The sequence below is a fragment of the Macaca nemestrina genome, chromosome 19 (genome assembly GCF_043159975.1).
Source record: "Macaca nemestrina isolate mMacNem1 chromosome 19, mMacNem.hap1, whole genome shotgun sequence".
NCBI classification, from domain to species: Eukaryota; Metazoa; Chordata; class Mammalia; order Primates; family Cercopithecidae; genus Macaca; species Macaca nemestrina.
In genome coordinates this window covers 82,757,985-82,785,970 of record NC_092143.1, presented here as the reverse complement: position 1 = coordinate 82,785,970, position 27,986 = coordinate 82,757,985, and the positions used below count along the sequence as shown (strand labels likewise).

General features: G+C 40.3%; 1 protein-coding gene across 6 annotated transcripts in view; it reads left to right on the top strand.

Annotated features, from left to right (window-relative positions):
- The window catches only part of LOC105478922 (spire type actin nucleation factor 1), a 192,720-nt gene that overhangs the window by 71,387 nt on the left and 93,347 nt on the right, over positions 1-27,986 (top strand). For all 6 annotated transcript variants that reach the window (XM_071085718.1, XM_071085719.1, XM_071085720.1 and 3 more), the window contains exon 3: positions 25,346-25,579. In XM_071085718.1, coding sequence (XP_070941819.1) covers positions 25,346-25,579 — 234 coding nt within the window. The remainder of the gene's footprint in view (positions 1-25,345; positions 25,580-27,986) is intronic.

Below are 27,986 nucleotides of genomic sequence, written 5' to 3'. Positions count from 1 at the left end.
ATCATACCTGCTTGATAGAATTAGTGCAAGGATTTACAATAACATACAATAACATACAAGTGAAGTGCTTGACACAGGTAAGTGCTGGCACATAGTACATGCTCAGTGAATGTCAACTTATTTCTAGTAATAGACTGTTTCAGATACTTGCTTTCTTTAAGTGTCTAGAGTCATGAAATATTTTTAAAAGGACAGTTAAAATACGTGTTTTCTCAAAAAACCTACATTATAATTTTCCTGCAGGGGCTCAAAGGTGAATTTAGAGCAATGAGTTTCAAATTTGTTCAGAGCTTAGAGTTACCATGCTTGAGTTTCCAGACACATGATTATCTGTCTTATAAGTGAAAAACAGTTTTACTAGTAGAGAATGACTTTATTGGGTTTATATAATATAAATTGTGTACTGTAAGCGTACACATCCATAAAAAAGCTATATAGAAGTAAGCCTAATAAACTTGTAAATGGATGTTATTTTTAATTTGCATATTGTTAGTTTCATCATTTGCCAGTAAAAGTATAGCAGATGCCATGACTGAGAATATTTAGAGAGAGTTGTCTCATTAGTTTAAGTATTTACGTGACTTGAGAAAAGCTATTATTCTTAGGCCTTAGTGGTCTGATGTTTCATTCCAGCCTATGGAATACCATGGTAATCTGGCAACTTGATTTGAGAACCATTGTTTTATGGGCAAAGGAACGAATGTAGAGATGGGACAAACCAAACTATTTATGGCAGTAACAGTTTTAGGCTTATTGTTTTAGGATTATGGTGGCAAAATAACTCAGTTGTGAAATGTGATTTTTACATTTTTTGTAATTTAAAATGTATGAAAGAGGCCAGATATGGTAGCTCATGCCTGTAATCCCAGCACTTTGGGAGGCGGAGGTGGGAGGATTGCTTGACGCTAGGAGTTTGAGACCAGCCTGGGTAACATAATGAGACCCTGTCTTTATTTAAAAATTTTTAAAAATTAGCAGGACGTAATGGCACACACCTGCAGCCACAGCTACTTGGGAGGCTAAAGTGGGAGGATCACTTGAGCCCAGGAGTTTGAGGTTAAAGTGAGCTATGATTATGCCACTACATTCCAGCCTGGGTGACAGAGCAAGACCTTGTCTCTAAATACATACATACATACATATATATAAAAAACAAATGTATGAAAGTAATATAGAAACAAATTCACACAATATAGAAACAAAATATTTGCCCAGCTCTTCTGGTCCCACTTGCCAGAGGTAACTGTTAACAATTTGTGTATTCTCCTAGACAAATATATATGTATATGAGTTTATTATTTATGTATTTTATTTTTAGATAAACATTTTCATGCATGGTTTGCTTAGCGTTTTGCAGCGTACCTTTTTTAATCCTAATACATATTGAGCATCTTTTTACATGTTAGTACACATAGAACTACCTCATTGTGTTTAAAGCATACTAACATTTTTTAAAGCTAACAGTTTGCTAGACACTGTTGTAAACTCTTTTCGTGTATCATTTAATGTTCACAAGAACCTTATGAAGCAGGCACAGTTATTATCCCCATTATATAGACACACTAACAGCTACAGAGAGAGAAACTTTCTCAAAATCATGCACCATGTGAGTACTGGAGCCTAGATGTGACCGTAGGCAGCTGATTTCAGAGACTGCTTTGACATGACATTGCGACATCTCTTAAATTATTGCCACTGTTGAAAGCCTTTTGTCTGCTGGGATCCTACCTGTAGGTTTCTCGGCCTTTCCTGTCGTGAAGTTTTTTGGTTTCTCAATTCCTTAACTTTTGGTTTTCTAATTAAAAATGATGCTTAACCTTTGAAAGATGAAATGTTGTAATATTCTATATGTCCTACAAAAGTATATGTGTATGTGTAAATGTTCCATTTGGCTTATTCATATAATTCAGACAGTCTTCATCCAGTTTTTTTGGTCTGATTTATAAGTTTTATTGGGAGGAGGTATTGTTTTAAAAAAATTATTTATTGTCCCGGCACGGTGGCTCACGCCTGTAATTCCTGCACTTTGGGAAGCCGAGGCAGGCGGATCACGAGGTCAAGAGTTCGAGACTAGCCTGACTAACATGGTGAAACCTCATCTCTACTAAAAATACAAAATGTAGCCGGGCGTGGTGGCGCATGCCTGTAATCCCAGCTACTCAGGAGGCTGAGGCAGGAGAATCACTTGAACCGAGGAGGTGGAGGTTGCAGTGAGCTGAGATCGCGCCACTGCACTCCAGCCTGAGTGACAGGGAAGACTCCGTATCAAAAAAAAAAAAAAATTATTTATTTTTAATTTAGAGACAGGGCCTTGCTATGTTGCCCAGACTGGACTCAAACGCCTAGGCTTAGGTGATCTTCCCATCTCAGCCACCAAGTAGCTAGGAGTACAAGTGCATGACACTATACCTGGCTAATTTGAGGGGAGGTGTTCATAATTTTCCTATTGTGACTATGGATTTATTATTTTCACCTTGTAATTCTGACTGCCGGTTTTAGGTAAAATTTTCAAGTTTACATTTTGAGACTATATTATTTGGTACAGGCAAGTTCATAATCATTATTTTTTGAAATACTTCTTTTGGTTCTTTTAATACTATTTTTCTTAAATTCATTTTTCTTTGTTCTTTTTTTTTTTCTTGAGATGGAGTTTTGCTCTGTCACCCAGGCTGGAGTGCAGTGGCACCATCTCTCCTCACTGCAGCCTCTGCTTCCCGGGTTCAAGAGATTCTCCTGCCTCAGCCTCCCAAGTTGCTGGGACTACATCTGTAGTCCCATCTGTGCACCACCATGCCCGGCTAATTTTTGTATTTTTAGTAGAGATGGGGTTTCACCGTATTGGCCAGGCTGGTCTCAAACTCCTGACCTCAAATGATCCGTCTGCCTTGACCTCCCAAAGTGCTTGGAATATAGGCGTGAGCCACTGTGCCCAGCCCATTTTTCTTTTTGATATTTCTTCTGATTTGTTTTTTCCTGGCATGTATTATATGTTTCCATCCTTTTATATTAACCTTTCTGTGTCTTGCTTTAAGTCTATTTTTAATGAACAGTATGTTACTAGATTATCTCTTCTGTATCTCATTTGAGAGTCTGTCTTTTAATAAGCATGTTTTACCAGTTTATTTTCTTATTTTTTTTTTTTCTTTTGAGACAGGGTCTCTCTCTGTCACCTAAGCTGGAGTGATCCTCCCATCTCAGCCTTTCAAGTAGCGAGGACTACAGGTGTGCACCACCATGCCCAGCTAATTTTTTTTTTTTTTGTATTTTTAGAGATGGGGTTTTGCCATTTTGCTCAGGCTGATCTTGAACTCCTGGGCTCAAGCAATCCGTTCACCTCAGCCTCCCAAAAGTGCTAGGATTACAAGCATGAGCTACCTCACCTGGCCTTTTTCTTCTTCTTTCTTCTTTCTTCTTTCTTCTTCTTTCTTCTTTCTTCTTCTTCCCTTCTTCTTCTTCCTTCCTTTCTTCTTCCTTTCTTCTTCTTCTTCCTTTCTTCTTCTTCCTTTCTTCCTTCCTTTCTTCTTCCTTTCTTCTTCTTCTTCTTCCTTTCTTCTTCTTCTTCTTTCTTCTTTCTTCCTTTTCCTCTTCCTTCTCCTCTTCCTCCTATTCCTCCTCTTCCTCCATTTTTTTTTTTTTTTTTTGAGATGGAGTCTCGCTGTGTCACCCAGGCTGGAGTGCAGTGGCACGATCTCAGCCCACTGCAAGCTCCGCCTCGCGGGTTCACGCCATTCTCCTGCCTCAGCCTCCCGAGTAGCTGGGACTACAGGTGCCGCCACCACGCCCGAGTAATTTTTTGTATATTAGTAGAAACGGGGTTTCACCATGTTGGCCAGGATGGTCTCGATCTCCTGACCTCGTGATCGTGATCCACCTGCAACCTCACTGCAACCTCCACCTCCCCAGTTAAAGCGATTCTCCTGCATCAGCCTCCTGAGTAGCTGGGACTACAGGCACTTGCCACCATGCCCAGCTATTTTTTGTATTTTTAGTAGTGATGGGGTTTCACCATGTTGGCCAGGATGGTCTCGATCTCTTGACCTCATGATCCACCTGCCTCGGCCTCCCAAAGTGCTGGGATTATAGGCTTGCGCCACCATACCCAGCCTTTTTCTTCTTTAAATATAAGAGATCATCGTCTGTTGCCCATATGTGGTCTCGAACTCCTGGGCTTAAGCAATCCTCCTGTGTCTGCCTCTCGGAGTGGTGGGATTACAGGTGTGAGTCACTGCACCTAGCCCCTATGTACATTTATTATGATTTCTGATATATTTGGACTGTATAATTACTGTATAATTATACAGTAATCTAGATACCGTAATCTATTTATCTACTTAATATAGGGCCATGGTTCCCCTAAAGCAGGGAAACATACCACGGTTTAGCTTTATTTTTATGTATTTTTTTAAGTTGGAGATAGCTGGTCATTATCATTTGGGTGACATCGGAGCAGCAATATTAAATTTTTCCTTTTCTCAAATACTAATTTCTACTTTTTTTCATCTGCTCTACAAGAGGCAGTTTTCTGAACGTGCCTCTCTGCCTTTTCATTAACCGTGTCAATAACTGGAAATAACCAAAGGGGACTGAAGCGTAGAATGACTGGCTCAACTACAGACCTTGGGCTTTTCCTGTCTTCTAAGATACTGATTCTCTTAGTAGAAATTTACCATGGTTTATAGTTTATGAAACTGACTGGCATACAAAGGACTCAATTTGGATTTTGGTCTGCTGTGTTGTACCCATGATGTTTTGTTAGAGTTAAGTCATCTGTGGAGTTAGGAAATTCATTTGCCTTTAAGGAGCAAACTTTATGGGAATGTGAACCTTTTAGGGTTGCAGACAGTTGTTAATGAAACCTATGATTGAAAAAGTAGTTCATCAAGTTCCTTGTCTGTGTTCCTGAAACTAAGCATTTTAGAACAACAGTCTCTCCTAATGATTTTTTTTTTTTTTTAACAGTCTCATTCTGTTGCCCAGGCTGGAGTGCAGTGGTGTGATTCTGGCTCACTGCAACCTCCACCTCCTGGGTTCAAGCGATTCTCATGCGTTAGCCAGCCAAGTAGCTGGGATTACAGGTGTGTGCCACCATGCCTGGCTAATTTTTGTATTTTTAGTAGAGATAGGGTTTTGCCATGTTGGCCAGGCTGGTCTCAAACTCCTGATCTCAGGTGATCCACCTGCCTTGACCTCCCAAAGTGCCGAGATTACAGGCATGAGCCACCACGCCTGGACTGTCATAATTAATTTGGACTCGGTAGGTATAGTTAAGGAAAAATGTTAGCAGGAATGATATTTTTCAGATTTAATCAGGATAGAGTAAAAATAGTGTGGCTTTTTTACTTCTAAAAGTTTCATCTTTTAATCTTGGTTTTTTTTAACCTTTTAGTGCCTTGTTTTTACTGTTTTCAAAATGGAAATTATACATTGTATAGAGTGAAACCTTAATTAATGGTTACTAATCAAGTGCTGTAAGCAACTTAGATGAAAGTCACTTTAGTTCAAAGTACTATAGTAATATTTTAAATAAGCAGTTTGAGAACTTTCTGTGGAAATGACTAACACAGGATTATTGACTTAAATGCCGTGATTGCTTTGCGCTCTTTTGATGACGTGGGGTGTGTTTGTTCCCCTTTCTTGGGGATTGCTGGTCTCACCTGTGAAATTCTCAAGTCTTTTTCTATCATTAGTTGGCCTGGAAACTCAATAAAGTGTTTGCTTACTTTAGTAGTTCAGTGGGTATAAAATAGAGCGCCTGTCGTGTAAGGCAGTGTGCTGGGAAAAGGCAGGCCTAATGATATATACTCTTCACCCATGGGGATAAGTGGAATCATGTGGCAGTAAGAAAAGGGAAGTTTTTTTCCCTTAGAAAATATCTCCAGTATTGAGGGACAGGCTGGGGTCGTCCGCACCACACCAGGAATAACTAACTCTACTGCTTTCTCTCCCACTGGAGAAAGCGTTTATTGAACTCCTAAACCCAAGCAATCCACCTGCCTCCCAAGTGTTGGGATTACAGGCGTGAGCCACCACCATGCTTGGCCCTGAAGACCATGTTTCTGCACGTGACTGCGAGTTCTGAGGAAATTCTTTGCTGTAGTGTAGTTCATTTTTAAAAAAGCAGTGAAGTGTTTTAGCAAGAGAGGGACATGATAAAATTGACATTTAAAAGAGAATACATTACTAGGCCGGGCGTGGTGGCTCACACCTGTAATCCCAGCTCTTTGGGAGGCCAAGGCAGGTGGATCACCTGAGGTCAGGAGTTTAAGACCAGTCTGGCCAACATGGCAAAACCCCATCTCTACTAAAAATGCAGAAATTAGCCAGGCGTAGTGGCACACACCTGTAACCCCAGCTACTTGGGAGGCTGAGGCAGGAGAATCGCTTGATCCCGGGAGGTAGAGATTGCAGTGAGCCGAGATCACACCACTGCACTCCAGCCTAGGTGACAGAGTGAGACTCCATCTCCAAAAGAAAAAAAAAGGAGAGAGAGAGAATACATTATTAGATGGCTAGGATACGATTTCAAACCTTTTCTCTCCGACCTTCCAACACCCTCTTCTCCTTTCTCAATCTCATTTATGTTTTTTTACTCAAGAAAATAGAAGCAACCTGAAGAGAACTTTGACACTGTGCCACTGCCAAGTCCACCTGCCTGCATCTTTACCAAATACCTTCTCAAGGGCATTACTTCAGAAATAACCAGAAGGAACTGTTTCTATCCTGTTTCCACTTCCTCTTACCGTGTTTTCACCAAGACCCACTCTGTGAAAGCATCTCTTGTCAAGGCCATCAAGCTAGACAGGAAGAAAATTAGAAGAATGTAGAATCAAGAGAAGAAAGTATTCAAAAATAAGATGAGGTCACCTGTGTCAAATGCTGGTGACAGGTGGTTTAAAGGCTTGATGATTGAAGCAAACTGGCCTATGCTCAGGGCTCGAAATAGAGTGAAGTGGTAGAGTGAAGTACAGTGGTAATTCCAAAGCAGTTCTAGTTCGGATGCAAGAGTAGAGAGATAACTTGATTCCTGGGACCTTTATTTTGTTTTGGAAATTTTCATAACCCCTGGCAAGTAAGGGGAATCATACCTTTGTCAATGTTGCTGCATGGTAATGCTCCCCAAGAAATTGTATCAGCCTCTATATGTTGTGATAAAATACATATAACATTCACCATTTTTACAATCTTGATTGTACAGTTCAGTGGCATTTGCTATATAACCATTGCCACTGTTTCCCAAAGTTTCTCATCATTCCGAATTGAAACTCTGTATTCCTTCAGTAGTAACTCCCAGTCCCCTTTCCTCCTCTCCCGCTGCTAACCTTAAATCTACTTTCTGCTTCTCTGAATTTCCCGTTCTGGATAGTTCATGTAAGTGGAATCATATAATAATTGCCTTTTAGTGTCTAGCTTCTTTCACTTAGCATAATGTTTTTAAGGTTCATCCATGTTGTAGCATGTAACAAATTTCATTCCTTTTAAAGGCTGAGTAATATTCCATTGTGCGCACAGCCCCACAGGTTTTAAAGTAGGCTTTATTACTAGTCAGTAGTGTGTGTTTGTGTGTGTGTGTGTGTGTGTGTGTGTGTGTAAACTTTTTCCTCTCAGTGGAAAATTCCTGTCTTGTTCATAGCTTGGTTCAGATTTGATTGTCTTTGATGGTTTTGGGGTTTTTTTTTTTTCCTCCCCTTCTCTTAAAAGCCTTTAAGGCCTAACTTTAAAAAAAAATTCAAAAGGACCCATTTCCAAAATTGTATGTTTCTGCAAAGCAAGCCAGTCGAGTTCCTGTGATGATTGCTGAGGTTTTTCAGAGGCAGTTGATTATCGCCGCAAATTTTCTTTACTTCTGTTGAAGTATAATTTACTCTGAGGCTTACTTATAGGAAAAAAGTCAAAACTTCTGTGGTTCTTCAACTTTAACATTTGCATAAGCAGAACTCCACATATTTATAGCCTGTGTATTTCTTTTAGTATTTGGATTCTGTATTTTCTTACTGTCTTAGTCTGTTCGGGCTGCTATAACGGAATACCATAGACTGGGTGACCGAAGAGTAAGAGATTGATCCAGGGCTACACATTGGATAGTGGGTAGAGTCTCTGCTCATGATTACTAGTCTGGTAATCTGTTCACAGTGGAAGTACTTGTTCAGTTTTTTAAAAAATCAACTTTGAAGTATAATTTAAATATAATAAAATGCTGATAATTTAAATGTACAGTTTGATGAGTATGTAATCACTGCTCCAATCATTTCATCACCCTAGAAGGTTTCCTGTGCAGTCAGTCCCCCAGCTCCAACTTCACATCAATTGAACTGTACAGAACGTGTTTTTTGTGCTGACTTTTCTTGCTAGCAGTGTTTTTGAGATTCATCTGTGTTGAGTGTGCAGTAATAGTGTCCCTTTGTATTACTGGCTATTATTCCATTGTGTCAATATATTGCAATTTGTTTATCCATTCCTCTGTTGATGAATAGTTGGGTTAGTTACAGTTTTGGGTGATTGCTGCTATGAGCGTTTAGGTATGAGTCTTTTTATGGATATGTGCTTTTTCTTTTTCTTGGGTAAACAGGAATGTAATTGGTGGGTCATATGGTAAATGTATGTTTGAGTTTTGTAAGAAACTCCTAAACAGCTTTACAGTGTGGTCACATTGTTTTGTATTCACAGCAGCAATGTACATGTTCTGGTTTTCCACATCTTCACCAATACTTATTATTGTCAGTCTTTTTAATTTTAGTCATTCTAGAGGGTGTAAAATGGTGTCTCATTGTAATGTGCTTTTCCCTAATGACTAGTAAGGTATAGCATTTATTCACATGCTTATCAGCCATTTGTATATCTTCTTTTTGCAAGGTATATGTTCATATCTTTTGCCTACTTTTTATTGGGTTATCTTATTGAGTTCTGTTTTTTTAAAAAATACATTGTAGACTCAAGTTCTTGATAAGATAAATATACATATATGTAAAATAGATATTTTTGCCCAGCATGTGACTTGTCTTTTTATTGCTATTATTGTCTTTTGAAGAACAAAGTTTTAATTTTGATCAATTCTGTCAACTTTTTATTTTATGTTTAGTGTTTTTATGTATGTTGTGTAAGAAGTATTTGTCTACCTCATTGACAATGACTATGTAGAAATAGAAAACATTTAAAAATCTACAAACACTACTAGTGTCATGCAGATTTTCTCCTTTTTTTCTAGAATATTCCTAGATTTAGCTTTTATATTTTGATATATGATCCATTTTAAAATAATTTTTGTATATGGTATGAGGCAGGGGTCTGGGTTATTCTTTTTTCAGATATACATCCAGTTGTTTCAGCACCATTTGTTGAATGATATCCTTTCCCCATTAAACTACCTTGGTACTTTCATTAAAAATCCATTTATCATGTAAGTGTGGGACTATGGATTCCCAGTTTATCTGTTGACCCTTAGGCCAGGCCAGTATTAAACAGTATTGATTACTGTAACTTTACTGTAAGTCTTTTTTTTTTTTTTTTTTTTTTTTGAGACAGAGTCTCACTCTGTTGCCTAGGCTGCAGTACAGTGGCGCAGTCTCGGCCCACTGCAACTTCCATCTCCCAGGTTTGAGTGATTCTTCTGCCTCAGCCTCCCAAGTAGCTGGAACTACAGGCACATGCCACCACACCCGGCTAATTTTTTGTATTTTTAGTAGAGACGGGGTTTCACCATGTTAGCCAGGATGATCTCCATCTCCTGACCTTGTGATCTGCTCTCCTTGGCCTCCCAAAGTACTGGAATTACAGGCGTGAGCCACCGTGCCCGGTCTTCTTTTTTTGCTTTTTTGAGATGGAGTCTCCCTCTGTTGCCCAGGCTGGAGTGCAGTGGCACGATCTCGGCTCACTGCAGTCTCTGCCTTCTGGGTCCACGTGATTGTCCTGCTTCAGCCTCCTAAAGTGCTAGGATTACAGGCACCCGCCACCACACCTTGCTAATTTTCGTATTTTAGGTAGAGACGGGATTTTGCTGTGTCTACCAGGCTGGTCTCGAGCAACACCCGCCTCAGCCTCCCAAAGTGCTGGGATTACAGAGACGAGCCACCATGCCTGGTGATTGTAAGTCTTAAAATTAGGTAGTATAAGTCATCCAGCTTTGTTATTCCTTTCCAAAATTGTTCTGGCTATTCTAGATAATTTGCATTTCCATATACAATTTTTTTTTTTTTTTTTTTTGAGACGAGTCTCACTCTATCGCCCAGGCTGGAGTGCAGTGGCACGATCTCGGCTCACTGCAACCTCCGCCTCCTGGGTTCAAGTGATTCTCTTGCCTCAGCCTCCTGAGTAGGTGGGATTACAGGCATGCGCCACCATGCCTGGCTAATTTTTTTATTTTTAGTAGAGACGGGGTTTCTCGATGTTGGTCAGGCTGTTCTGGAACTCCTGACCTCAGGTGATCCGCCCACCTCGGCCTCCCAAAGTGCTGGGATTACAGGCGTGAGCCACCGCGTCCAGCCTCCATATACATTTTTAAATCAGCTTTTCAGTTTCTCTAAAAGTCTTAACTAGGATTTTAAGATTGCGTTGACTTTAAGTCAGTTTGGAAAGAACTGACATTGTAGCAGTATTAGTCTTTCAATCCATAAATTTGGTATAATTTCTCCATTTACTTAGACCTTTACTTTCTTTCAGTAATGTGTAGTTTTCAGTGTTAGGATATTGCAGGGTTTTGTAGGCAGGATTAACTCTTACGCAGATGCAAATACATATGCCTATTTACCACTTTAAAAAGGCAACAGAGGCATATCTAAATTTTAGGGAAAGGCCAGGCTCAGTAGTTCACGCCTGTAATCCCAGCACTTTGGGAGAATCCCTTGAGACCAGCCTGGGTAACATAGCAAGACCCCATCACTACAAAAAAATACACAAATTAGCTGGGCCTGGTTGTGTGCATCTGTAGTCCCAGCTATTCAGGAGGTTGAGGCAGGAGGATTGCTTAAACTCAGGGATTTGAGGTTATAGTGAGCTATGATCATGCTACTGCACTCTACCCTGGGCAACAGAGTGAGACCCTGTGTCTAAATAAATAAATAATTACTAGGGGAAGATTTTTCTTTTTTGAGAAATGACTAGCTTTTTATTTTAATTTTTTAATTACTTTTTACTCTTTTTGTTCACTGAGTCATAACTAGCCATTTTTGAGGATCTAGTTTATCAGACTGAAGTCATGAATAATTGCTGTATCACTGTCAGTAACTTCGATCCCTGTCTTTCTATCATTTTCCACTTTTTCCTCTCTACCTTCTTTTCATCACCATTCAAAACATGCTTAAAACTCTGGTCTTAAAAGACAGACTAAAAAACACCTACCTCCGCCCTGTCTTATCTCCAGCTACTGCCATGTATTTTCCCTTTTCTTCATAGAATTTTCTGAGACTGCTGTATACAAGTTTCTGTTTACTCACCCAGATTGCCCTTGCCAAAGCCTCCAGTGACCTCCACCTCACGGAATCCAGTGGACGTGTGGTAGAGTTTCTCTTCTTACTCACATTCAATACACATGACGATGCATTCCTTCTGGAAATATTTTCTTTCTTTGGTTTTTGTGATACCACAGTTTTTGGATTTCATCCTTTTCTCCCTTTCCCAACCCTGTTGCTCCTTTACAGTCCAATCTCTTGGTTTGTCATCCTCTGGCCAGCCACTGAATGTTTAGTTCTTCTCCTGTCTGCATTCTCTCCTTAGGCTGTCTCATACACTCTGTGAGTTCACTAACCAATGATACGCCAGGGAATCGCACTGTATGTTCCTAGCCCATGGCTCTCCTTTGCCACCCACACAGCTGCCTATCTAGTGTCTGTGATTATATTTCCCACAGGTATTTAACTTGCCATCTTTCTCGTCCAAACTGTTTTTCCTCCAGTTTTCCATATCAGTAAATTCTACCACTATCCCTACTAGCTCAAGCTAGAAACCCGGGAATCATTTTTTTTTCCTGCCTACATTTAATGCATTGTGAAGTCCTGTCTATTCTACCTCCTAAAGACTCTTTCTCTGTCTACCTACTATTATTACCCATCCCAGGAAACCATCAGCCCTATGTTTGACTCTACTGCAATAGCCTCCTGTTTGATCTTCCTGCATCTGCTGTAGCCCATTTCTAATCCATTCTCCAACACTGTATTTTTTAAGCCACATTACCTGTATATATTTTTTTAAATTAATACTTTATTTTTTTAGAGCAGTTTTATGTTTACAGAAAAATTGCTCAGAAAGTACAGAGAATTCTCACATAATCTTAAGTCACTTTCTCCTGTTATTAATATCTTGCATTAATACAGTACAATTGATGAACCAATATTGATACATTAAAAATTAAAAGTCGGCTGGACGCGTTGGCTCACACCTTTAATCCCAGCACTTTGGGAGGCTGAGGTGGGCAGATCATGAGGTCAGGAGATGAAGACCATCCTGGCTAACACAGTGAAACCCCATCTCTACTAAAAATACAAAAAATTAGCCGGGCGTGGTAGTGGGCACCTGTAGTCCCAGCTACTCAGGAGACTGAGGCAGGAGAATGGCATGAACCCGGGAGGTGGAGCTTGCAGTGAGCCAAGATTGCGCCACTGCACTCCAGCCTGGGCGACAAAGCAAGAATCTGTGTCAAAGGGAAAAAAAAAGAAAAATTAAAAGTCGATAGTACATAAGGGTTCACTTTTTATGTTTTATATTCTATGGGTTTTGACAGATATATGATTACACATGTCCATCATTACTGTTACATAGATAGCTCATTTCTTTTTTATCTTTGAATATTCCATTTTCTGGATTTACCACAGTTTGTTTACCCATTCACCTATTGAGGAACATCTTGGTTGCTTCTAAGTTTGACTATAAACATTCATGTGCAGGTTTTTGTATGGACATGGTTTAAACTTATTTGGGTAAATACCAAGAAGCATATTGGCCGTATCATTTGGTAATAGTGTGTTTAGTTTTGTAAGAAACTGCTAAATTGTCCCCCAGTTTTGCATTCCCGAGAGTTTCTGTTGCTCCACATCCTTGCTAGCATTTGGTATTATCAGTATTTTATATTGTAGTCACTCTCGGAGGGGTGTAGTAGTATCTCGTTGTGATTTGCAGTTCCTCATTGGCATATGATGTAGAGCATGTTTTCATATACTTATTTTCCATCTGTATATATATCTTCCTTGGTGCAGTGTACATTCACATTCTTTGCCTATTATATAATTGGGTTGTTTTCTCACTGGATTTTAATAATTCTTTGTATATTTTGGATACCAGTTCTTCATTAGATATGTGTTCTGCAGATATTTTCTTCCAGTCTGTGACTTGGTCATTTTATTCTCTGAAAAATGTCTTTAATAAAGTCCAGCTTGGTGTTTTGATGTTGTATCTAAAACATCATTGTCAAACCCAATGCTACCTGTCTTCTAGGACTTTTATATTTTCGGATTTTACATTTAGCTCTATCATCCCTTTTGAGTTAATTTTTGTGAAAGGTTTAAGGTCCATGTCTAGATTCGTATTTTTACTTGTGCACGTACAGTTGTTCCAGAACCATTTGATGAAAAGACAATCTTGGCTTCATTTTGTATTGCTTTTGCTCCTTTGTGAAACATCAGTTGACTCTATTTGTGTGAGTACATTTCTCGGCTCTGTACTCTGTCCCATTGATCTATTTTATTATTTCTTTTTTTTTTTTTTTTTTTTTTTTTTTTTTAGACGGAGTCTGGCTCTGTCGCCCGGGCTGGAGTGTAGTGGCCGGATCTCAGCTCACTGCAAGCTCCGCCCCCCGGGTTTACGCCATTCTCCTGCCTCAGCCTCCCAAGTAGCTGGGACTACAGGCGCCCGCCGCCTCGCCCGGCTAGTTTTTTGTATTTTTTAGTAGAGACGGGGTTTCACCGTGTTCGCCAGGATGGTCTCGATCTCCTGACCTAGTGATCCGCCCGTCTCGGCCTCCCAAAGTGCTGGGATTACAGGCTTGAGCCACCGCGCCCGGCCTATTTTATTATTTCTTTTGCCAGTACCACAGTGTATCTTCTACGTAAAAAAAAATTTTTAGCAATTTTTTTTTGTTTTGTTTTCGAGACAGAGTCTCATTCTGTTACCCTGGCTGGAGTGCAGTGGTGCCGACATGGCTCACTGCAGTTTTTTCTGGGCTCAAGCTGTCCTCTTGCCTCAACCTCCCAAATAGCTGGGACCGCAGGTGCATGCCACCACGCCTGAGTAATTTTTTAATTCTGTTTAGAGACAGGCTGGGTGTGGTGGCTCATGTCTGTAATCCTAGCACTGTGTGAGGCTGAGGCAAGAGGATCAGTTAACGCCAGGTGTTTGGGACAGTTTGGGCAACATAGTGAGACCCTGTCTCTTGAAAAAAAAAAAAATGAGGTGAGATCATCTTGGTCCACAAAACATATCAGTATCCTGTATTACTTTTATTTGATAAAGACCCATATCCTTGAGATAGCCTGTATGAGACCCTATATGATTGTGTAATTGACCCCCCAACCCCGAACTGCTGGTCTAGCTTCATTCTCGCTCTTCCTCTAGTCCTTAGGCTTTTTCTCAGTCATTCCATGTTCTTCTTGACCTCTGGTCCTTCATACTCGGTACTTCCTGTTTCTGGAACTCTACTATAACCCCTTCTGCTCCTGTGTAACTCCTACTTATCTTTCAGGTGTCTGTTGAAACTTTACTCTCTTAGTGAGGGCTTCCGTGACCCCAGACTAGGTTGTAGTTCCCTGTTATATGCTCCCATGACACCTCGTTATTGTAATGTTTAAATTGGTTATATGAGTCAGTTTATTATCTGTTCTCCCCAAGTCAAAAGCTCTATGAAGGCCATAGACCTCCTCTCTTTTCTTCATTGCTGTATCTCCATTGCCACATACACTTTGCTCTTAGGAAATGTCTGTTGACTGAATTAGTGAAGGGAACTATGCACAGTAGACATTAGCTAGGTTAATAGAAAATTATGCTTTTGAGGTATAGAGTTACTAGATGTGGGATTACGATAGTATTTAGAGATTGTGACAAAGTATTTTATTAAAGCTTTATAGTATTTTTGTGAACACAGTGGAAAAATGTGAGATCATGTTATGAAGTTAGATTGCAATCAGTGTCAGCATGGGGAAAATGTCTCTGGTATTCTGAAGGGCTTCTTAGTTGGGACTTATCTTTAAATCAATTTTCTAAAGACTCAGAATGCATACCCAGATTGGCCAGTTTTGGTCTGGGAGTGATGGAGAATGTGTTAGGTGGCAGACTCTAGATTTTACATGATTCTACCAAGCTAAAATGATTGTTCAAAATAAATAGGGGCCGGGCGTGGTGGCTCACACCTGTAATCCTAGCACTTTGGGAGGCTGAGGCAGGCGGATCACTTGAGGTCAAGAGTTTGAGACCAGCCTGGCCAATATAGTGAAACCCCACCTCTACTAAAAATACAAAAATTAGCTGAGCGTAGTGGATGGCACCTGTAATTCCACCTACTCAGGAGGCTGAGGCAGGAGAATTGCTTGAACCCGGGAGGCGGAGGTTGCAGTGAGCCGAGATTGTGCAACTGCATTTCGGTCTGGGCGACAAAGTGAGGCTCCATCTCAAAAAAATAAAATAAATAAATAAATAGGATAAGATGGATTTATGTAACCTTTTACCAGGTCTGAAAAACATCTTTCTCAAGCTAAAAAAAAGAAACACACATTAAAGGAGAAGTGTGCTTAACTATTATGATGTGTGTGACTTGGCCGTTATGGTTGACTGTAAACCCAAAGGGTTGATAATTTAATGAGCTTACCAGAAATCTGAATACTGAACTGGTTGTATTTATGTGGTGTGGAACAAGGAAAGTCCTCATTTGGTGTGTTCTCTGATGATTATACAACACATGGAATAGGATTTAATTCTTGATGCCACCTTTTAGACCAAGAATGGCAGAATGGGAGATGTCCAGGTGTGCAGTTCTGTGGGAGAGGAGAATTCTGGATATGGAATTCCATAAGTCAGGAGGACTCCAGCCTGACTTTGTTACATATTAACTGCCTCAGTTTTCTCATGTTTAAAATGAGAAAAATTAATGTCTGCTTCCTAGGATCATTTAATGTATAGAGGAAAACATACTCCTAAAGTGCTATACAGATATAAGGAAATCACAGTATTTGGTTGACAAGGGGACTTGAAGAAACTTTTCTGGTTTTGGTTTTAAAATTTTTAAGCTGGATAAGAGGGGATTTTGGTAATGAAGCATGACGGCAAAGGCAGTAGCAGCTGCTGTTTGTTAGATGAGTACTGAAAGGGCTGGGCGCCGTGCTCAACAACCTTGATATTTGATATAGGTCATCTCCATTTCAGCAGATTTGACATTTAAGACTTATGCTATCTATTGCTATTTACACATGTTAAACAAAAATTTTAAAGCACATACTCCATGTAGAGCAAAGTGCTGCATTCTAGCAAATAACAAGAAGAATCATACTTGATCACGCCAGCAAAGGAGACAAATATGGACTCCAATACTTTTAGGAAGTCAAAGTCAGCACAAAGAGGGGCTGGATGAAGGGGAATAACACAGTGACGGGAAGACTTCGTTATGGGATGGGTGGTGGGTGCTCTGCACGAAGCATTGGTGTTAGTGTGTGTGCTGCTATTCAACAGTGAGGCTGCCCTCAGTGGTCGGACCTGGCAGCTAGAGAACAAGCAGTTCCATCTGTGTGTCTGTTGACCCCACACAGGATAAACAAGTAGATATGACATTGGAGTAGCCTTAAATTTTAGAATACGTGGTTTTATTGAGTACCCTCTTTTCTTCTACCCCATATCAATTGGTTGGGCTTTAAAACCACTTGTTCCATTTAGCTCTAAAACTTTACACTGTAATTCATGTTCATTTTAACAAATGTCAGAGGCCCCAGAAATGTCCAAGGGGGGAGGGGGGCTGGTGCTACTGTGATAGCACATGAGCAGCGGTTTTCCATCGGCCTCGAGACTAGTAACTCAGATGAATATTTTAGATCTGATGCTGTCTTTTCTCTCTCTCTCTCTTTTTTTAAAAAGCATTTCCACATGTTTTGGCCAATAATCTCCTATAATTTGCATAAATAAGTATATATCTATGCAAAGTCACCTGTCCAGGTACTCTTACATTTCAGTCATTTTTCTGGTAGTCCCCCCTTGTCTCCAGTTCAAGACAGTGTCTGAAGAACTAGGTATATGCTTCTCTGGCAAAATATTAGACATTCCCTCAATCCAATGAAAGTGATAAGTCAGCTGGTACACATGCCAGTGTAATAATGCCAAGTCTTTTTATGCCTGTGTTTCTTTTTTTTTTTTTCTTTTTTTGAGACAGAGTCTCGCTCTGTTGCCCAGGCAGGAGTGCAGTGGCGCAATCTCAGCTTACTGCAAGCTCTGCCTCCCAGGTTCACGCCATTCTCCTGCCTCAAAAGTAGCTGGGACTACAGGCGCCCGCCACCATACCCAGCTAATTTTTTTGTATTTTTTTAGTAGAGACGGGGTTTCACCGTGTTAGCCAGGCTGGTCTCGATCTCCTGACTTCGTAATCCACCCACCTTGGCCTCCCAAAATGCTGGGATTACAGGCGTGAGCCACCGCACTCGGCCACGTTATGCCTGTATTTCTAAGAGTATGGGTTAATTTTAGAACTGCTTTCTGGCTCAGGTTTAAGTTAGGAGGGGTGAGTAGACTTGGGACATTTAACCAGACCAGGTATCCTTGGGCTGGCAGTTCCTCCAGGATGGTTCAGAGCTGTTCAGGCTGGATCACCACTACAGTGATCTGCTGGAATGACAAAGATGGAAGTAACAGGTATTTCTCCTATGTTCATAAGTTCCATATCTAACTTTAAACCATATATGTCTGAGAGGAAAGAATTTATATCTTGGCTCATGCACTCATTAACTTTTGAGTCCTTACTGTTTATAAAATAATATGAAGATATAAAGAGGAATTACAGAAGGATTTTGCCTTCAAGGAGCTTAGTCTTGTTGGAGAATTAAGATAGGTATATAATTAGCCATAATCCAAGGTAACAAGTGAAATGTACCACATAAACATGCAAATTAACATGATGAAGATTCTGAGGAAAAAAATAGTTGTTTTGATTAATTCATAGAGATTGTGATGTGATAGTAGAATCAGGGATACCAAGGCATCATAGAGGAGATTCTTTAGAGAAAGGGGATGGAAAGATGAGTAGAGTTGGACATACAAAATGCAGGAGAAAGGCTATACAGAAAATAGAAACGATATTGAACAGTGGCCTAGAGACGAGAAAGTGTAGAGCATATAAAGGAAAGAGTAAGAAATCAGTGTAGCTGGACAGCTGTACAATAGTTCTGTCAGGAGCAACGTTAGTACAATTGTCTGACCTCTGGGAAGGACTGTGAGTTAATGAGACTGACAATAACAGTATCCCAGTTAAGTTTACAAAGTTTTCTTTTTGTAACCAGAAAACCAGCATTCACTTTGATTTATTCTTTCTTATCAATGGGAGAGCAAGAGAAACAAGAAGGATGGCGATGACTCTATATCCTACCCACGTTTTCATCCACTAAAATGTTCTAACATCAGAGATTTGTAACCTTGTTTGTGCTAGGGACCTCTTTAGTATTCTGATGAAACCTATTAATTTCTTCTCATAATAATGTATTTGTTTTGTTTTTGAGACATGATCTCACTCTGTCACTCAGGCTGCACTGCAGTGGTGTAATCACGGCTCACTAGAGCCTTGACCTCCTGGGCTCAAGCGATCCTCCCATCTCAGCCTCCAGAGTGGCTAGGACCACAGGCCACCAACACCTGACTAAATTGATTTTATTTTCCTAACATTTTATTTTATGTATTTTTTGTTTTATTATTTTATGTTCCAGGATACATGTGCAGGATGTGGAGGTTTGTTACATAGGTAAACATGTGCCATGGTGGTTTGCTGCACCCATCAACCCATTACCTAGGTATTAGGCCCAGCATGCATTAGCTATTTTTCCTGATGCTCTCCCACCCCCTACCCGCAATGCCTGGCTAGTTTTTTAAAAAATTTTGTAGAGACAGGGTCTCACTATGTTGCCCAGGCTGGTCTTGAACTTCTGGGCTCAAGTGATCCTTCTGCTTCTGCCTCCCAACATGCTGGGATTACAGGCATGAGCCACCACACATAGCCTAATGTCTTTAAATGCATACAACACAATTTCTAAGATTATAAAATAAACTATACTAAAATATAGTTACCACAATAAAATTATAATATAGTTTTATGTATCTGCTTCTTCATATGTACCTTAAATTACATGATATTGGCAGATGCAATTAATTTTAGAGTGGTGATGAGTATTATTTGAGACATCTGCAACTACTGTAATTTAACATGAAAAGATCTGTTTTCTATTGGTGACAACACAAATATGCTAATACTATTGTGGTTTATCACTTAGATTCACAGTTGAATTAAATGTTTAATTTCAGTTACAGAGTAGCCAAAGAAGGAAGGGGTTTATTCCACCGGGAGCATTGGCAAGACTTCGTGTCTCAAGAGCTGAGCTCCCCGAGTGAGCAGTTCCTGTCCTTTTTCAGGGCTCACAACTCTAAGGGGGTCTGTGTGAGAGGGTCATGATCGATTGAGCAAGCAGGGGGTATGTGACTGGGGGTTGCATACACTGGTAATTAGAAGGGAACAGAATAGGACAGGGATCTTCACAGTGCTTTTTTAATGCAAATAACCTATTAGGTCAGGGGTTGATCTTTAACTGCCAGGCCCAGGGTGTGGTGCAGGCCGTCTGCTTGTGGATTTCATTTCTGCCTTTTAGTTTTTACTTTTTCTTTCTTTGGAGGCAGAAATTGGGCATCAGACAATATGAGGGGTGGTTTCTGTCTTACTGTGGCTGAAACTGGTATCCGATATGCAAGACATAGTCCTCTTTATTCTTCCCTCTCCTCTCTTCAAGTGGAAAAAAGGGGCCTCTTTCAGAGCTTCAGACTGTGCTGCCTGGCGTTGGGAGAGGGGTAGTGCAAGCACTCTTTTAGCCGTCCTGGCTGGTGTCTCAGTAGGTCACGTACCACACAAGTCCACTGGCTCTGAGCCCAGCTCAGCACCAGGACTTGCCAGGAGTTGCAGTCCTTGTGGCTTAGAGTGCCTTTCAAGTTCGTTTAGAGCCCCAGAGCACTTAAGCTCGCAGTGGTAAGGCTTGCCAGAACTCAAGTTCCCACTACTGGGATAGGCGTTTGGGCGATTCCTCTCTGGCTAGGGCTGGTCTAAATGTTCCCTTTGTAAGTGGGCATTGGCCTCAGCCCGATTTACTTTCCCCTGTGACAGGACAACACTGAATTCGGTGCAAAGTCTCACAATTGCTGTGCTTTTCTTCTCCCAAGCACATAGATTCTCTCTCTGCGGCCCATGGCCGAGGCCAGGAGGTGGGGGAGGGGTGGCGTCAGCAATTCAAGACTGTCTTTCCTTCCCTCTTTGGTGCATCTTTCAGTGATCTGAAGTTAAAACCGGCTACTGATTTCTGGTTCTTATGAAGGTGACTTTTTTGTGATAGTTGTTAAATTTGGTGTTCCTGCAGGGCTGATGATCAATAAAGCCATCTATTCTCTCCCAACCCAGATTTTTTTTTTTTTTTTCCTGAGATGGAGTCTCAGATGGAGTCTGAGATGTCGCCCAGGCTGGAGTGCAGTGGCGTGATCTTTGCTCACTGCAAGCTCCGCCTCCCGGGTTCACGCCATTCTCCCGCCTCAGCCTCCCAAGTAGCTGGGACTACAGGCGCCCGCCACAACGCCTGGCTAATTTTGTGTTTGTATTTTTAGTAGAGATGGGGTTTCACCGTGTTAGCCGGGATGGTCTCAATCTCCTGACCTCATGATCCGCGCGCCTCGGCCTCCCGAAGTGCTGGGATTACAGGCGTGAGCCACCGCGCCTGGCCACAACCCAGACTTTTAAGAATAAAATTCTATAACTTTTTGAAAAGATTGCTACTACATATTTTATTTTATATATACAAAAAGGAACTCAGAAGTAGATGTATTACTGTTATAAAGCATCTTATCAATTTAATTATGAGATACTTATTTAGTATCTGCTATGAACCAAAGTACTGTATAACATACTGTGAACAAAATAGACAAGATCCAAGACCTCCTGGAACTTACATTTTAGTGGAGAAAGTAGACCATAAACAAACATTATGGTTTGAGGTGCTTATTATTCACATGGATGTATTAAGTAGACCATATGATATATTGCCTGCATCCCAGAGACAAACTGTAGATTAGTAATATAAGTTAAGGAAAGATCAGAATACATACTGTATTTATAGCATTGGCTGTGTATAAGAGCACTTTGCAAGAGATTGTGGAAGCAAGTAGAGTGCATGAGCTCTGAAGAACTCCATCAATTAAACAGTTGCAGGAGGAAGGATCTATAGACAGATTGAGAAGTAATTGTTGAGAGAAAATCTAGAATCCAGAGTGTTTGTGACTTTATTATTTGTGTTTCAGTGGTTTCAGAAGGAAAGACATTAGATGGAAATGAATTAAACAGTGAATGGAAGGAGAGAAAGGAGAGATGGGCTCGTTACAGATAGTGGCTCATGTCTGTAATCCTAGCACTTTGGGAGACCAAGGCAGGAGGATTGCTCGAGCCCAGGAGTTCAAAACTAGCCTGAGTAACATAGTAAGACCCCATCTCTGCAAAAAATTTAAAAATTAGCCAAATGTGGTGGCATACACCAGTAGTCCCAGCTACTCAGGAGGCAGAGACTGCAGTGAGCCGTGATCGCACCATTGCACTCTAGCCTGGGTGACAGAGCGAGATCCTGTCTCTCTAGAAAAAAAAAAGAAGAAGAAGAAATAACAACTCTTGAGAAAAACAAGCACTACATAAACTGCTGCCTTACCTTCATGATTCTATATAAACGAATAGCTGAGATTTTTCTCTTTTCATCTTCATCTTCCAGGCCTCCTTCTGCAGCCTCATAAGATCATCATTGCTACCATGAGCATTGCTACCGCCTTTTCGGGAGGTTTGCTTGTAAAGGGAGCACAGAAATGAGATTGCACTGGAGGGTATGAGGGGTTAGGAGAGTGGGGCTGACCTTTACACTGGAATGGAAAACCTACTCCTCCACTGTGAAAGGAAGGAAGGGCAAATAAGTATAGATTCCTGTAAGTTTGTACATTTGAAAGTGGGAAAATGATTGTTTTATTTGGAGCTGAGCCCTAGAGAGGTAGAAAAGAGTGTTGGATTAAAGAGAAAGATGATATAAAATGAATTCTTGAAGAATGGATCCACTCCTGTAGGCAAAGTAACTGAGTAGAGAAAAGAGCAAGCTTGCTGAGTGATTCTTGGGTCTTTGCTATGGTTGGAAGCCATTGCTGGTTTTGATATTTGCAATGGTTTTGTGATTTTTCTCCCCCCAGCTCTAGAGGGAGGGATACGGTTATATAAGAGGGTTTTCCCCCCTCGCTAGGAAGAAGGGTAGGGTTGGCTGGGCACAGTAGCTCACGCATGTAATCCCAGCACTCTGGGAGGGAGGCCGAGGCTGGGTGGATCACGAGGTCAGGAGATCGAGACCATCCTGGCCAATGTGGTGAAACCCCGTCTCTACTAAAATATAAAAAAGTGCCCTGGAGTGGTGGTGCACACCGGTACTGCCAGCTACTCAAGAGGCTGAGGCAGAGGAATCGCTTGAACCCAGGAGGTGGAGATTGCAGTGAGCTGAGATCGCACCACTGCACTCCAGCCTGGTGACAGAGCAAGACTCTGTCTCAAAAAAAACAAAAAGCAACAAAAACATACAAAAAAAAGCAAAACAAAAAAAGAAGGATAGGGTTATATAGATGGTTAGAGTCATCCAATCATGTAAAACTCAGTTAATTGTGATTTCTCACTGGGAATAATTGCAACAAGACCTTCTCAGCCTTAAAAAATTGTATACAGAATGTAATCTAACTTTTTTATTTCTGAGACTTTCATTAGTGGGATGCTCTGATTGTTAAAGTGACTGCTCTAGGTTCAGTTTAACAAGTTTTTTCCTAATGCACACCACAGTGTTAGGCTCTGCCATCTTTGAAAGTTAAAATCCTTGCCCTAAGCAGCACCTGCCTGTGGTGAGAATGGTACATGCTATGAGAGCAATGTGCACCCTGTGCCAGGGAAGCACTGAAATGGTACCTTCTCCTGAACAGGCTGGTGGACAAATTTGGGGTTGTCCTGGGACTCTGCCAGGAGGAATTACTAAAGTAGTCAATTGCCTTGGAACTTAGAAGATCCATTGTTTAAATTCATTTTTGTAGTAGAAAACAGTGCATGGTGGCTCATTCCTGTAATCCTAGCGCTTTGAGAGGCCGAGGCAGGCCGATTGCTTAAGTCCAGGAGTTCGAGACCAGCTTGGACAACATGGTGAAATCCTGTCTCTAAAAAAATTACAAAAAAAATTAGCCAGGCCTCGTGGTGTGTACCTGTTTTCCCAGCTACTAGGGAGTCTGATGTGGGAGGATCACCTCAGCCCAAGGAGGTTGAAGCTGCAGTGAGCCGTAATTGTACCACTGCACTCCAGCCCAGGTGACAGTGAGACCTTGTCTCAAAAGAAGAAAAAAAAAAAGAAAAGAAAAGAATGGCTACAGTGCCAGGTCAGACCATAAAAACCAGTGAAAATATTACATATTTTCAGTAAGAAACATTTTTAAACAGTATTGTTTAAACACTTAGAAGTTAAGAATTTTTAAGGATAATATTCATTTTGAATGCTAGGATTGAGAAGATATTATTTCATTGGTAAAGTAGATTTCAGATTTTGTAGAGAATTTTTGAATTTTTGTAGAGAATTTTGAATGAGTGAGTGCTTTTAAGGGCTACAGTCATGATTCTCTTATGTTTAACTTGTTAGAAACTTCTGACTTTATTTTTTATTCGTGATGCACTTTTTTTAAAATGTATTACCAGCTATAAATGAAATAATGAAAATGAATGATTTTATGTATTTATTTTGGGAGTAACTGATAAACATTGGAAAAGAGTAGGCTGAAGGAAGGAGAGGGCAGTGAGAACATTATTGAGTCCCTATAATAAGTCAGATACTATACCAGGTACTTCCATGCATAGTCTTAACAGAATCTTAGTAAATGTAGGTATCATTGACATCCCCATTTAACAGATGAGAAAAGTCATCATTAAAATGATTTGCCCTGAGGCAGCTGACTAGTGTTGTAAAAGTCAGGATTTAATTTTAATTCTTTGGCTTCATTGCTTGTTGTTGTTGTTGTTGTTGTTGTTGTTGTTGTTGTTTTTGAGATAGAGTTTTGCTCGGCCACCCAGGCTGAAGTGCAGTGGTGCAGTGTCGGCTCACTGCAACCTCCGCTTCCCCGGGTTCAAGCGATTCTCCTGCCTCAGCCTTCCAAGAAACTGGGATTACCAGCACACGCCACCACACCCAGCTAATTTTTGTATTTTTAGTAGGGATGGGCCACGTTGGCCAGGCTGATCTCAAACTCCTGACCTCAAGTGATCCGCCCGCCTCAGCCTCCCAAAGTGCTGGGATTACGGGCATGAGCCACCATGCTGGCTGCCAGTGTTCTTTGGAGAGAGAGCAAGAAAGAGAGAGAGAGAGAGAGAGAGAGAGAGAGAGAGAGAGAGAGAGAGAAAACAATAAAATTAAAAGGTTTTATATGTGATTTTTTTGTTTAATAGCAGAAAGGCGGTATTGAGAAATAAAGTGGGATTTCCTGCAGTGGCCAAAGTCTGGAGCAGTTGTCAAGGTGGTATGCAACAGTGGTGTATCTACTGTTGATACGTGAGATTCATTTGCCCGGTAGTAATATTGATGGAGGTGGGTGGTAGGGAGGAATATCTGTGAGCTACCTTGAAAATTCAGGGTTTGCAAAAGGTCTCTCATTTGTTTGCATCGTCTGAGAGAGCTGTGTTTTCAGTGATTGAATGGAACTAGAGAAGTGTGTGTATATGGATATAACAGATTTTTGTTGTTGTTTAGGCTTAAGTTAATTGCTACCCATAACTGAGTTTTCAGTCTTTCAGATACTTGGGATGTCTGTGAATATCTAAATAGATAAACATTGGGATAAGAGTTTTGAGAGGATATGTTTTTTGATAACTATATCTGTTCTCAGAAATACCTTTTGGACATGTGGAAAATCAACTCGGTTAATATTTTATAAATGAATGGCAAATATAGATTTTTAACACAAAGTGTAAATCTAAGAGATTATAAAAAGGGTTTATGTATGTGTTGTATGTTGGTTTGAGGGAAAAAAATCATACTAACCATTTTATGCCTCACAATTAGTCCTAGAAAGCTCTTCAGTCATCTCCACTAACCACTTTTTTAAATGTTTCTAGGTCATTGAATCTTTGGGAATTATTATTTATAAAGCACTGGACTATGGTTTGAAGGAAAATGAAGAAAGGGAATTAAGCCCTCCCTTAGAGCAGCTCATCGATCGCATGGCCAACACGGTAGAAGCTGACGGCAGCAACGATGAGGGCTATGAGGCTGCAGAAGAAGGCCCGGAAGATGAAGAAGATGAAAAGAGGAAAATCTCAGCTATTCGGTCGTATAGAGATGTCATGAAGGTAAGGCAGCGTTTTATGCAGTACTTGTTTTTTTTCAAGAGTTACTATTTCTTCTTTTTTTTTCCCCCTGGAGAGATGGTCTCACTCTGTCGCCCAGGCTAGAGTGCAGTGGTGGGATCATGGCTCACTGCAGCCTCTGCCTCGTGAGTAGCTGGGACTACAGGTGTATGCCACCACACTTGGCTCGTTTTTAAATTTTTTGAAGAGATGGGGTCTTGCTGTGTTGCTCAGCTTGGTTTTGAACCCCTGGGCTCAAGTGAGCCTCCTGCTTTGGCCTCCCAGAGTGTTGGGATTACAGAAATGAGCCACTGTGTCCAGACTGTTATTTTTTGAAAATTGAATGGTTGACACATATCTGTATTTATTTAAAAATAGTAAAGAAAGAATGGTGATTCAGCATTTAATAATAATTCCCAGACTTGTCAGCAGCCTGAACATGGACATTTGTGATTGAATCATAACTCAAGAAACCGCTTTTAGATATTATATGCCCCTTATCATTACATATCATGTGTCAGCTTGACTGGGCATTATGTCTTCAGTTGACCTCGTATGGCCTTTTTCTAGAGTAAATAACAACTGTGATCCACTTACCTACATGAAGATTTGGCATCTCAAGTATAACAACTGATTGTTTTAGGTTTTCTTGACTTACCTAGTGGTATTTATATGTAATGAAGCAAGTTTGGTTGGTTATACTTAATTTTTCTCTTTTAAATTTTGCTGTGTACTTGAAGGTCATAAAATCTACCATGCCAAATGTGCAGAGATTAACATCAAACATATTTGTCAAATTAACCATAAAAGCGTTCTGTTTTCAGTTACTTATATATGATATTTACTAGGTTTTATACTTATATATGATATATATACTTACATATGATATTTACTAGGTTTTATAAGCAGTGTCAATGGTGTATCTCTTATTTTCCAGCTCTTCATAAAGCATTTCAGAGACAGGAATATAGAGGCACTGTGACAATGGTAGTTTTCAAGTGTGCCGAGTGCCCCGTTCCTTAGGCCTCCTTCGATGGTACAACTCTCAAAGACTGTGTAAAGAACCATACAAGTTATTATTCTTAAGAAATTCGGATATCTTATTTAGTTCTTTTAAGATGTGTAGTGCTTCTCATTTTAAATCAACAGGCTATACACATAAAATACATACATATAATACACAAATAGAAATTTGATGTGTTTTATTTATGTTTTCTAGATGTTAAGGTTTATTTTTTAAAAATATGTAAACATACTTAAAGGCCAGTTAAACTTTCTGCAGACCACAAATGACCTGCTTGTTCTGTGGAAGACCATTGATAAATAGTGATTGAAAACATGAAGAGTAAAAGGTTTTACATTAAGAAGCAAAACCACTCATACATCTGAAAGTGAGCTAACAGTATTTTGGTGGTGTGTATGTTGGCAGAAGTATGCATAAGAAGTGGTGAAAGAGGAAAGGAACACCTACCTAACCAACTAGATCTGTAAAATCAGCCCTGGCACCAGTAATGTAACATGTCATAGCCAGATTGCTGTCTTAAACTACAGGTTTGGAAGATGAGGTCCAGAGAGTAATTGCAATTTTAAAGTTTTTATTCAATGACATTAAATATCTTAACTTATAAAAAATTATTGGACATTTAGAAGTTTGAAGGGATACCTTTTATTTTTTAATTTGAGCTACTATGGTTCCCTAACTTATTGCTATCGTTATATGAAAAATGAATAGTTAAAAGGGTACTTATGAAGACAGGTTATTGGCTTGGCATGGTAGTTCACACCTGTAATCCCACCACTTTGGGAGACCCAGGTGGGAGGATCACTTGAGCTCAGGAGTTTGAGACCAGCCTGGGCAACATAATGAGACCTCGTCTCTATTTAAAAGAAAAAAAAAAGGCTGGGCATGATGGCTGATGCCTGTAATCCCAGCATTTTGGGAGACCGAGGCAGGTGGATCACTTGAGGCCAGGAGTTCAAGACCAGCTGGCCAACATGGGGAAACCCTGTCTCTACTAAAAAAAAAGTACAAAATTAATCAGGTGTGGTGGCGTGTACCTGTAGTCCCAGCTAGTCAGGAGGCGGAAGCACGAGAATCTGTTGAATCTGGGAGGTGGAGGTTGCATGAAGCCGAGAGCGCACCACTGCACTCCAGCCTGGGTGACAGAGCGAGGCTCTGTCTCAAAAAAAAAAAAAAAGAAAGAAAGAAAGAAAAATTTTTAAAGGTTTTATAGATTGAAGGAAAACTGAAGATTACCGATTCTATTAGAAATTTTATTGGAGAATATCACAACCTTACCTGTTGTTTCTTGGTTTCCATGCTAATCAAAACTGACCCGTAAAATTCTCCACATCTATAACTGTTCTGAGTGTTCCATGTAGCTGAATGAGAAGAAAAATAATTGCTGAA